The sequence below is a fragment of the Dipodomys ordii genome, unplaced genomic scaffold, assembly GCF_000151885.1.
Source record: "Dipodomys ordii isolate 6190 unplaced genomic scaffold, Dord_2.0 Scaffold5, whole genome shotgun sequence".
NCBI lineage: Eukaryota > Metazoa > Chordata > Mammalia > Rodentia > Heteromyidae > Dipodomys > Dipodomys ordii.
The window spans coordinates 16,081,419-16,094,643 of NW_012267221.1; the positions used below are offsets into that span (position 1 = coordinate 16,081,419).

General features: G+C 36.2%; 1 protein-coding gene across 1 annotated transcript in view; it reads right to left on the reverse strand.

Annotated features, from left to right (window-relative positions):
- Positions 1-604: 604 nt before the first annotated feature.
- The window catches only part of Cobll1 (cordon-bleu WH2 repeat protein-like 1), a 73,746-nt gene continuing 61,125 nt past the window's right edge, over positions 605-13,225 (reverse strand). Inside the window, exons 14-16 of the mRNA XM_013027270.1 lie at positions 11,402-12,945; positions 8,918-9,094; positions 605-1,891 (exon numbers count right to left, since the gene is read on the reverse strand). Of these exons, the coding sequence (XP_012882724.1) occupies positions 1,805-1,891; positions 8,918-9,094; positions 11,402-12,945 (1,808 nt within the window). The 3' untranslated portion in view covers positions 605-1,804. The remainder of the gene's footprint in view (positions 1,892-8,917; positions 9,095-11,401; positions 12,946-13,225) is intronic.

Below are 13,225 nucleotides of genomic sequence, written 5' to 3' on the forward strand. Positions count from 1 at the left end.
ATATCTTTTTGCCTTTATAGTACTTACAGTGGATACATTTTATATCTTACACTATTTAAATGTATGATCTCTCTTTTATGAATGTTACCTTTATGTTTCAACATTTCACATACTGAAGTGAGGCCTGGAAGCACTGAACATATACATCTGGGGTTAAAAAGTTAAATATATTTAATTGCAATTTGAAATAAGGAATCCAATTTTCTTTCAAGTGGATAAGCAAGTATACAAACACAATTTTTCAAAGCTTCTTTCATTTTTTCCACTGGTTTATGATGTTGTTTTTCAAGTAGCGTTAGACACTCACAATGTCAGTGTCAGAAATGATGCAAAGCTTTTAATAAGTGTTTAGCTCTTGGCTTTTAGAGTCAGAATGCTAGGCTTAAGTGTACCCCAAGAGACAAATGATACTGGCACCCGGAGGGTGAGGTAAAAGGATGGTGAGTTTGAGGCTAGCACGGGTGAAAGAGCAAGACTTTGTCTTCAAAACACAAAATCAAGCAAAACAAAACAAAAAGGAACTGATACTAACTTACATATTAACTGGTTGATAGAAATGTGTTCAACATATGAGACACAAAGATATATTGATTGACACAAATTTCATTAAAAAAGCACCCAAATACATAACTTGCTTTTATTAAACAGGAAAAGTATTCGCACATTTTTCAAAGAGGCAAATATTTCAATAGTTTTAAGGAAGACCAACAACTCAATGTCAGCTTGTTTGAATAAAGCTTCTGGAATAAAGGAACAATAACATTCTTGAAGTAGGCACAGGACACCAACAAGCTCTAGATTCCAGAACAGTTAGACAACAATCAATTAGGCACTATTTTATTACCTTTGTCAGCTTTCATGTAAGTATATATTATTATTTAGAATATTAGCATCTGTACTATATAGTGACTATCATTTTACTTGAATGAACATCAGGATTTTAGCAACTTCAAATACTCTTTAAAATTCTTCAAAATGGACACATAAATCAACATCCTTCGTCTCTTCATACCCAATGTGAAAATAATTGTCATATCAACATGTTCACAGGAAGATTTTTTTAAGGCTTCTGGCACATAAAACATGTAGTATCTTTGTGACAATGTTATAATTATATACAGAAATATTTAAAACTTTTCTTGTACAATGTAAGGTATAAAGGTTAAAAAATCAAGCTTTCTATATCAATAAAGTACTCAAATATTTTTTCCTTTAGATTTGACATTCATTTGTAATAAAAGAATGTGCAATGTAAGTCTCATACAGTAACTGGCTCATCAATGAAAATAATTGAACTGAATATATTTATTTGATATTCTAGTTTTCTTAATCATTCTTCAGCACAAAACAGGCTTTAATATAACTTACAAACATCTGCAACTAATCTATAACACTGAGGCAGCAAATGCCAGACCTGTGTCTGCCTATTTATGTGCTGTACAACTCTATAAATCTTCATTTAAGCATTTTGTATCAAGCACTATTCTAGACATTGTGTCAATAGCAAGAATCAATAAAGCATAACTATTTCTCATTTGAAAAAGATGAAAGTCATTTACACTGTATTTCAAAGTTCTACAGCAGCATCTTTAGCTCTTAAGACCAGAAAAAAAGGACCAAAACATCATCATAAATTATAAATTCTAGTAACTCTTCTTTTGGCATTAAAATCCACAGCAGAACTGCTTATATTTTAGGAGATAATATATTAGTGTAAATCTGAATATACATTTGTCAACATTCTCTGTGGGTAGGAAATTGGTCTGTAACGTAAGTGGCAAAGTGCAGTGTGGAGGAGAAATATTTAAGGGCTCTCCTGGGCATCAGAGGATAGGGAACGGCTCAATCGTGACCTTCCATTCACAGATATTGTATTTGATGGAACAGTAACCTAGGAAAAACAAACACATTTTACACCGATAGATTTAAATTGGGACAGCTGTCTACTTTTCAACAATTACCACAAATTAACTTCTGCTTCGTTGTAAATGCTAACATTCAGTATTATTCAATAATTTACAAATAATCAAGAATAAATGTTCACCCTACCATGAAATGAGAAATGAGAGAGTTGTTATTTTCACAACAAACAAGTTAAATAATCCATTAACACATCTTAGTCTTTATAAAATTACCAAATCAACATAAAGGACAAGAGCACAAACAGACTGCAGGCCAAGCTGTTGAAGAACATTTTTAGCTAGATTAATTCTGCTTTCCCAAAAGTGCTTTGAGAAAAAATATAAAAAAGTAGTTTTCACCAAGCAATATTTTTAAAAAACAATTTCTGTATTAATGTTATACTTTCACTTGACAGTCCCCTCTCAGTGACCTTTTAATTTATTAAAAAACAAAACTCAAAAGCAATAACAACCAAAAGTGTTGCTCAAGAGGGACTCTAAATGGTACATATGTAGATTTTAATTAATAAGTAAAAATCTAATAAAAATGTTTTAGGAACAGAACTCTAGGTATTCACACACAGTAAGAACCAAGGAGGATACTCTTAGGAGAGAAACACAAAGGCACAATACCTATATGCCTCTGATAATATAAAATAATATTTATCTAAATGAATTGCAGGAAATGGAATGAGGGTTCTTCTTTGCTGCTGTTTTCATTTTCTTTTCTGTCTTGTTTGTTCATTTATCTGTCTTTGGTAGGGTTAGGGGAGGGAGTGGTACAGAAATAGAGGGACAAAGGATAAACAAATGCAGCAGTGGTTCTCACTAGAAACTATGTTGAAAATGAACTATACAACTTTTGGGTGTGGGTGGGAGGGAGAAGCTGGAAAGGTGGGAGGGAAGGGGTGACATTGTCCAAAAAGACATGTATTCTTTACCTGACATATATAATAACCATAACCCCTCTATATATCACCTTTATAATAATTGAAAATAAATAAATGTTTTATGAAAAGCTCTTGGATTGTTATTTCACTGCGTTAGATTCATAAGCAAGCACTGTCATGTTTTTACAAAACCAGAACCAAAGCACAAACTACCACAAATTCTATGAGTGAAGCAAATTAGTGAGAAGAAAGGGGAACATTGGTAAAAGAGGTAATTGATAAAGAGGTAAACTGGAAAATATTAAGTTTGACTAGTTTTTCTTGTATTTAGTTTCTGGATTATAGTAAATAAAAATTTGGTCATCTATACTTGATTATGATTTTCTTGTGGGCCTTATGAATCTAGAATTGGGAGGTGGGGATGGCTGACATAAAATGTCTAAGAAGGCAAGTTGCTGCCATGGGAAGAAAAATGTACCTGTTCTCTGTCTTCCATTCAGGTTCCATATTTTCCAAGTATAGCAAAGGTAATGACTTTTCATTCTAATATTGGTCCTCAAGAGAAATCAACTGAATAACTCATGCCAAACTTGAGCTTTTGGGTTTTTATTTTGTCAGTCGTGGGGATTGAACTCTGGGCTTGGGCGCTGTCCCTCAGCTCTTCAGCTCAAGGCGAGCGCTCTGCTGCTTGAGCCACAGTGCCACTTCTGGTTTTCTGGTGGTTAATTAGAGATAAGAGTCTCATGAACTTTCCTGTCTGGGCTGGCTTTGAACAGAGATCCTCAGATCTCAGCCTCCTGAGTAGCTAGGATTTCAGGCATGACCCACTGGCGCCCGACCCCAAAATTGTGGTTCTTATAAATCTTTGTAAAATGAAAGTACTGAAAGCCACATGCTTATGGTACCATAGCTAGAAAATAATGGTTACTTACAATGTTATCGTCTGCAAGTAATTTTCTGAGTCCGACAAAACTTTTAATATCAAACATATTTTTAAAATATGGACCTAGATTTATAAATATTTTATTTGAAAATTTCATAGGAGTTGAATGGGAGTAGGGTATGGAAAAACCCTTCAGAAATCTAAAAAAAAATCATGGTGCGTTCATGAATACATTTACAGTACAGCAGTGATCTAAGTAGTTGTTCTAATGTGAACTAGCCATCATGGTAAATGTTAATTATTTTGGTATGAGCCAGATCCATAAGTCAGGTTGGTAGTTGGAGTTAAGTTGAAGATTTAGAGGCAAAGACAAAGCCAATTTTGTGATGAAAATCTAAACTATCAGAGTCACTGGAGATTTTATTAGGTAATATAATTGTTCTATAAGAGAAATCTCAGACTTACTACTCTAGAAATGCACTTATTACCTCACTTATATAGTTGTAACCCCTCTATACATCACCTTGACAATAAAAAAAATTAAAAAGGAATTTGTCTATCTTAAAAAAAATGTCACAATTTACAAGGAACTAGAAGAAAATCTTCAACACGGGATTCAACAGCAAAGAATAAGAGCCTTTCCATGTCTATTTCCATCAACTTTTGAAAGATTTCCATATAAACACAGCTCCATATAAACACACATCCATATAAACACATTTCCATATAAACACAGCTCAATGGAAGCAAGCAAATATATACAACAATCCACTACTCAGGTTAAAAGAAAGAGTAGCTCTATCCCCCTGCTAAATCTACCTTTAGACCTCTGAGATTTTTGCATGAACTTAGATATTTTGCATACATTACATTAAGATAACATTTACGGGGCTGGGAAGGTGGCTCAGTGGTAGAGCGCTTGCCTTGCATGCCTGAGGCCCTGGGTTCGATTCCTCAGCACCACATAAGCAAACAGAAAAAAGCCGGAAGTGGCGCTGCGGCTCAAGTGGTAGAGCGCTAGCCTTGAGCTGAAGAGCTGAGGGACAACGCCCAGGCCCAGAGTTCAGGCCCCATGACCGGAACCAAAAAAAAAAAAAAAAAAAAAAAACATTTACCTTGAGATTACTTTTGCTCCCCCTTAAATTATGTATCTGTCCTTCCCCAATAAGCTCTCAACAACCCCTCTTAGTTCCCTCTGCTAAGAATCAGACATGATGTTTATAATTACTTCTTTGCCTATTTTTAAAATTTATTAATTTTGATGTTGGAGATTCAGTACAAGGCCTTACTCAGGCCGAACAGGCCCTGTACCACTAAACTGAACTTCTAGTTCCACTGACTTGCTTCTGTAAAGAATGGTCACCTTTGCATGCGTTACTAATATGAACAAGTTTTGCAAGTTTTGAAACTATACACGTGTATTTTTGTGCATTCCTATCTACATTGTCATTTTCAGCAGTATTTTGACTATTTTATTGTAATAGGACAGTCTATTCTGTGAATAAACTTCTATTTACTATATTAGTTTTTAGATATTAGGGTTATATTTAGTTGGAGCTACTACAAATAACAGCTTATGAACACTTTAATATGTAAATTCTGGTACACAAAAGCATAATTTGTATGAGTGTGTGTGTGTGTGTGTAAGTGTGTGTGTGCCAGTCCTGGGGCTTAAACTCAGGGCATAGGTGCTGTCCTTCAGCTTTTTTGCTCAAGAGTAGTACTCTACCACTTGAGCTAGAAACTTTACTTCCATTTTTTTGGTGGTTAATTGGAGACTTCAGACCAAGATTCTCAGATCTCAGCTTCCTGAGTCAGTAAGATTACAGGTATGATTCATTGGTGCCTAGCTACAATTTTTAGGAGTACATAATTGCAAGTGAAAATGCTGATGAGTGTACTGATTGTGACTATTATTAGCACCTATGTCTATTTTGAGTGAAATAAAATTACATATGAAATATTCATTAAAAAATTCAAAATGTTGCACTGTACAGACTCACAGCTATCAATAACTTCCTATTGAAAAGGACAAAATTTTATACTCAAATACTAAGTAATGAGTCTGAAATAGGATACAATTGTAGACCTTCTTTCTGTATTGATACACATCACGCTCATTCTGGAAGCAATGAGCCTTTCAGTGTGGAAGGACTGGCACATCAGGTCCAATAACAACAGCAGGTACATAGCTGCTGGTCCGCGTACACAATGCTGCCATCCTATAAGGCATTTCCAATATAATGCACCATGTTCTCTAGTTCATAGAAACTGACTAGTATAGTCAGTGGCTTAGCACAAAAGCATGACAGTAAGTTGTGTGAAGTGACTATGTTCCATTGTGGGGTAGATGTACCACTGCTTTTCAGTCCCGGACTATGTCTAAAGCAGAGCTTTCTTGTAATCATTTTTTGTACACACTGTGTCCCGCAAAATGTTTAGTTCTTATGTGTTGAAAATTACCTGCCAAGTTAACTGAACTGAGAAAACTGTAGAGTGGTAATGACTGGTTGGAAACTCACTCAATTTACAAGACTATAAATAGAAAAATTTTCAAAAATGTTTCATGGAAAAAAATGGGAATGCAAAATTTCATGGACATGTTTCCACCTTAAAAAATAACCCCTGTTTTCACTGTATTTGATGTTGGCATAATTTGTGGATGGGAAAGGAAAAAACAAATTGCTTAAGTAGGGATACAGGTGGACCCGTTGCAACAATGAGATGTACAAGACATTATGTCAAAAAACGAACTTTACAACTTTGGCAGAGGGGGTGGGACCGCCGTGGGGACGGGGAGGAGATGGGAAGGGATGAGAAGGGGAAACAAAGGAGGAGGCAACAATGCTTGATAAGAAATGTACTCATTGTCTTGTCCATGTAATTGTAACCCCTCTGTATAGTATTTTCACAATAAAAAAATAAATACATAAAAACAATTGAAGATTAAAAAATAAAAACATGTCATGATCAGTCAAATATCAATTTCAATATTTAAAGCATACCAGATTTTTATGATGCCTGAAACCTAAATGCAGAGCCTACAAATATACAAAATTCTTTTTTTTAATTGTGAAAATACAGAGGGGTTACAATTACATGGGTAATTACATCTCCCAGCCCCCCCCACACCAAAGTTGTATAGTTCGTTTTTCGACATAACGACTTGTATATCTCATTGTTGCAATGGGTCCACCTGTATCCCTAGTTAAAAGATTTGTTTTTTCCCTTCCCCTCCACAAATTATACCAACATCAAATACAGTGAAAGCAGGGGTTATACCGTGGGGGAGGGACATACAAAGCAACAAAAAAATCATCTTATAAATATGTTAGAAACAATCACAAGAAAGAAAACAACATTTGAGCACATATCTTAGGGTTCATTTTCCTAACATCACCTTATCTGACCTTTTCTGCTTGTCTCAGGCAAATATACAAAATTCAAATCTAACCCACTGAATTGTTCCTTCCAATTTCTTTTCGTCCTGAAGCCATCCAATGTTTTGTCTTGATTATGTCCACACAGACAGCACCACCAAACTCTCTGGGAGAAGAATGACTGCCACTCACTCCCTATCAGCACATACAGGCAACTGGCTTGAGAAGCTCAGTGTGGGCAAAGGTGATGTGTTTGGAAGGCCTAGGCATGCCTTTCCCCTTTTCTCTACCTTGCACCAGATTTAATTTCTCTTGAACTCAATGTTTTGTTCAACAAATCTCTTAACTCTTCTTTAAATAGCTTCTCAAATGATAAGAGAAGGAATTCATGAATGAAATTTCTAGAGAGTGGAATAATGAGCACTTTTTTTTTTTTTTGTCAGTTGTGGGGCCTGAACTCTGGGCCTGGGCTCTGTCCCCCAGCTCTTCAGCTGTAGACCAGCTCTCTACCACCTGAGCTTCAGCCTCACTTCTGGTTTTTTCTGCATATGTAGTGCTGAGGAATCGAACTGAGGGCCTCATGCAAGCACTCTACCACTGAGCCACCTTCCCAGCTCTACTTTGTTTTTAACATCAGTGTTCAGGTCTTTATAACAGGACAAAGGGGAATAAGGGAGGAGTCTAAAGCAATACAGACTGGGGATGGGGAGTGTTGAAGTGTTGTTCAAAGCCACCTCTGTATCTCACCATTTTGTTGTTCCCCTTCCCTTCCTCAATTCAGATAAACATATACACAAAGGCACTGAATACCGAAATCAAATACAGTGACAACAGGGGATAAACCAGAGGCAAAAAAGAAAAAAAATAAGTAACTTCATACAGTACATTAAAAACAACAACAACAAAGAAAAAAACCTCTTGTTTCCATATCTGGAGTTCGGGCAAACCAATATAACAGGGATACTCACAAGACAATATGTTGGAAATGAACTTTACAATTTGACGGGGGGGAGGGAGAGAGGGGAATAGGGGGTTGGGAGGAAGGGAAAGTGGAAGAAAAACAAGGGAGGGGGTAACAATGTTCAGTGAGAGAAATGTACTCTCTACCTTACATATGTAACTATAATCTCTCAATATATCACCTTGATAAATAAATAAATAAATAAAGCCCCCTCTCTTGTTGCTTTCTTAAATCTCAGTAACAATCAGTACACTACTGTGGCAGGGCATCATGAGGACTTGAGTTTCTGTGTTAGGTCTCATCTTAATTCTCGACATTATTTTCTACTTTTTTAAAAAAATTGAAGCTACAAAATTCACCTATATCTGGTAGTAGTTACTTTGGTCTCTGAAGGAACTATCAATGAAAACCTCTAGGTTCCTGCTACCAAAACTCCATCATTTCTGAATTAGGAAGGAATTGTCAAAGAAATCTTTCTTATGGGTTAACATGTTAAAAAAAAATAAGAATATATATACATATATATGTATACATATATATGTGTGTATATATATATATACATATGTATATATATGTATATAACTATTTATGTAAAACTATAACTTTATAGTTAGAGAGCTATAATTATATATATATATAATTATAAAATACTGAAGCATAGACATATTCTATACCTGGCCCATGTTGTGGAAAACAGACCTGACATATTTTTAATTATGTGTGAGACTCTGGATTCTTTCAGTTTGTACTTCCAAATTGATCCCTAACATAAAGGAATTATCTTGTGGCAGGTTCCCTATTCAGATTTAAATGCTACAAAGAAAAAAGAAAAGTTTCCTAAGTATTAGTTTGACAACATCACAAATAAACCTACTGTCACCCATCTGATAACAGAAACTTACTCTTTTCAGCTTGGCAGCAGCCTCTCCAGAACGAATTGCAGTCAGCAAGCTTTGTCGGATCTGTTCTGGGTCAGAGCTTTGGAATGTTAAAGAACTTTGTCTCTTAAGGGTGAACGAAGGGCAGTCAGTTGGAGTTGATACTTGAGAGTTGGGCTCACTGTATGGAGAGTTATTTTGCTACAGAAATAAATGCAAAATAGCTATGTAAATTCCAAGAGAAGAATAGGCCATTTTTTGTAAAAAAAAATTTTTTTTCATCCTCAGTAATTCCTTAAGAACCATCATTTGGCATACTGGTGATTAGACACAACTCTGTTACTTGCCACTCATTATCTTTGCTGTCACAGCCAGGCTGGAGGATGAGGGATTTGCCATCTTTTCCCCTTAAGTCAGGAAGAGAATAGAATCTCTCCATTTCATAAATACATTTTTTACTGTGCTTTAGCTAAATAATTCTAACTTTTATGAATACACAGATTTAGGTAGAAGAGCCAAATTAATAATCAAAAATCCCACAAACTGAAGAATTACGAACTTGTATGATTTCAAGATAATAGGCTTGGAAATAACTATTTTTGAATGTACAGAATAATAAAGTTCTGACAATTTCAAATTACTTCAATCTAGCCTACCTTCTAATAAAGGACTGTATTCATTCCACTACATCTAATAGTTTATTGGGAAATAACAAGAACTCCTTAGTATTGCTTTTTCTCATGAGACTAAAAATAAACATTAAGAATGACCTAAATTTTTAAATTAATTCAGCCTAACTTCTGTGTGTGTGTGTATGTATGTGTGTGTGTGTGTGTGTGTGTGTGTGCACACGCGCTAGTACTGAAACTTGAACTTAGGGCTTGAGTGCAGTCTATTTAGCTTTCTCCACTTAAGGATATTCTACCCCTCGAGCCATATAAGAGTCTTATGGATTTTCCTGCCTAGCTTGTTTCAAATCTTGATCCTCAGATCTCAGCCTCCTAAGTGACTTGGATTTCAGGAGTGAGCCATCAGTACCATACAAATTTAGTCAAACTTCCTAAGAAGGACTCTTTAGTGACTGCTCTATCTGGCAAGTGTTACAAGTAATCTTAAAAGTGGGCTAAGAATGTAGCTAAGTTGTAGAGTACTTGCCTAGCATAGGCAATGCCTATAATAAAAGCCCAGTTCAATCCCAGAATTGTAAAAAAAGCAAGCCTTTTTCAAATTGCCCAATATATGTAACTTTATTAAAAAAAAGAGTTTAGAGCTAATAAAGACTCAAGCAATGACGTAAAAACTACATCATCTAAATCAAACTTCTATTACTTAAGAATGGTAATCCATTCTAAGAAAAAAATGCATCCTGGCTCCGGTGGCTCACATCTGTAACCCCAGCTTCTCAGGAGAGATCTGAGGATCAAGGTTCAAAGTCAGCCCAGGCAGGAAGGTCTCTGTGACATTCATATCTCCAATAAACTACTCAGAGAAAGCTGGAAGTGGTGTGGTGGTTCAAGTTGTAGAGCTCTAGCCATGAGTAAAAAGAAGCTAACGGACAGTGTGCAGGCCTAGAGTTCAACTCCAGGACCAGCAAAAAAGAAGAAAGAAGGAAAGAAGGAAAGAAAGAAGGAAGGAAGGAAGAAAGAAAGAAGGAAGGAAGGAAGGAAGGAAGGAAGGAAGAAAGAAAGAAAGAAAGAAAGAAAGAAAGAAAGAAAGAAAGAAAGAAAGAAAGAAAGAAAGAAGGAAGGAAGGAAGGAAGAAAGGAAGGAAGAGAGAAGGGGAGGGAGAGAGAAGGGGAGGGAGAGAGAAGGGGAGGGAGGGAGGGAGGGAGGAAGGGAAGGAAGAGGAAGGAAGGAAGGAAAGAAAAGAATGAATAAAGAAAAGAAAAAGATAATGAAGTATGATTCATGTTTTCTCACTCTAGGAATGTTGAGAAAGTATAAGTATTTCTGAAACTGTCACACAAATATGAATCTATTATTTAAACAAAATCAAAGTATAAGTATATCCAAAGTATTTCTTAAAATTGCTTGTGGGTTTCATCCTCTCCTTGGATTATACTAATCTACACCTGGTAAAATGCACCACTTGGTTGACAAAACACCAAGTGCACACAGTGCACTTTCTGCAAAGTTGAGATAGATTAGTTCTTTTTGGGAAAAAAACCCACTAAATTAACAAAATGAAAGATTAAAAAAATTATTTTAATAATGCTTTCAACTTAGCTACATTTAAAAATTGTGGGTATGTTAAGGTTGAATGTACATGATGGAAGATGCATGCCTGAGATACATAATGTTGAAGATCTGGTCTTAGATACCATTAACAGTTTATATGACTGAAACTACTTATTTGATTATGACATACTATAAAATTGGAAGAAAAAAAGTAAACCAAAATAATCCAGAATAATTAAAAACAAATCAACAAAACACTGCATTTTAACCAAGTTGCACTTGGTTAAAAGTTAACCAATATATACTTATATTTTAAAAAGGTAGTCATTACCTTATCACTCCCATCAGGTTGTGGAATGTCTGTGGACTTATTTGCAAAAATCTTCCTATCTTCTATGTCAGTTGGAGACTGGGCACACATCCTCTCCCTGGAGGTCTCAGGACGCGTCTTACTGAAAGACTGTGACCTTTTCACTACAGCCAGGGCAAAGGGTGAAGGAGCAGAACTTGAGTATGGCCGTGGGGCACCGAAAGTTTTCAAAGTCTTCAGATTCAGTGATGCTGCCTGACCAGCAGGAAGAGACACAGGTTTGGGAGCTATGGGAGGCGGGGAGGTTTCAACAGGAAGCAACACTGGTTTGGGAGCTGTGGGAGGTGGAGAGGGACCTGCAGGTTTCTGTCTGATGATGTCATCATCTGTTTGTGTAAAATGCTGCCCTGGAGCAGAGGGAATTGTTTTACTCAGGGGAGACAGCCTCGGTTCTGATGGAGGCAGTACATCCTTTTCCATCTCTTTACTTGTTAGCTCTTTGATGCTGGAGGTAGGAGTAGGGACAGTATGGACACTCTTAGCAGCTGCAGATGTGACATAATGACCTGATACTCTCTTCTGCATCTGCAAGAAAAATGAACTTGGTTTGGCCTGGGGATTTGAAACCCGAGATTTAAATTTTGACTCCAAGATATTGTTTATATCTTCCAAATTTGGTGCAAAAGCAGCTGTGCATATGTCTCTGGTTATTCTGGGAGGTTTCAGAGGACTGGTTGTGGCACTCTCTGGTGAGCTCACTGCCCTGTGCAACTGATGCTCTGTTCTCATGCTTGATTGTGGCTTGAGGTCTAGCAGGGGTTCCTTAGAGCCCTCAGGAATGATAAGGTCTTCTGTTTGCATGTAAGTTTCTTTCACATTCTCATAAGTGGGCTTTTGTCCAAAAGCATGTAACTTTTGGTCATCTTTATATCCTATAGTTTCCGATTCCCCGTCTTTCAATATATCCAGGGATTTGGGAGGCACTATTTTATAAGTAGTCATTCCAATTTTGGGTATGTATTCTCTTGTAATTTCATTTGAAGGTTTGGGTTTGGGATTATAGTCCGGTCTGTAAAGTGGAAAATTCTTTGGGTGAGAAGCAGTTGCATTTTTATCACTTCCATCTGTAGGAGACAAAATATGATCCCTCCCTTGTACACACACTGGGTTTTTCATGGAAAGTCTATCTTCTGAATGTATTAGAATGCTCTGACTCCTGTAACCTTTTGAGGTATCCAGAGAATCTTGTAGACTTGGGAAAGAGTGTTGAGTTGATTTGTCATTTGAAGTTTGCACACTTTCATCAGTCTTGAAGTCAGACAAATTATGATCTTGATGACTCTCATTCAAACTGTTACAGGAAGATGCTGTCTGAATTGCTACATCTTGCATTTTTGTCTTCTCTTCATCAGGCTGACTCAGTGCTTGGTCTGGTACTGATGTTGCTGCTAGGTGATTTTCCTTGGAACTTAGAGCATCATTAACCTTTATGTCCACGCCTGTATTTTTTGCTTCACCTTCTACATTGACTTCTGTTCTTTTCATTCTGGTTATCATATTATCTTCTGGTTTGTTGTAGACAATGATTTCATTTTTGAAATAAAGATAAAGGAGAAATAAATATTGTCACATTTATAGAAACAAAAGTAGGAAACCTCAAAATTTCAATATCTGTTTTCAATATCTGCTACAGATAATTTTCAATTCAATAGTTATACAAAGGCAGGCATGGGCTATACACACATAAAGGACTAAGTATGGAACCCATTTAAGTAATATAGCCTCATGTTTATTAACAAGCCCTTTGCACTTGATTGTTCTCAGATGTAAAAAGGTAAAATGTGT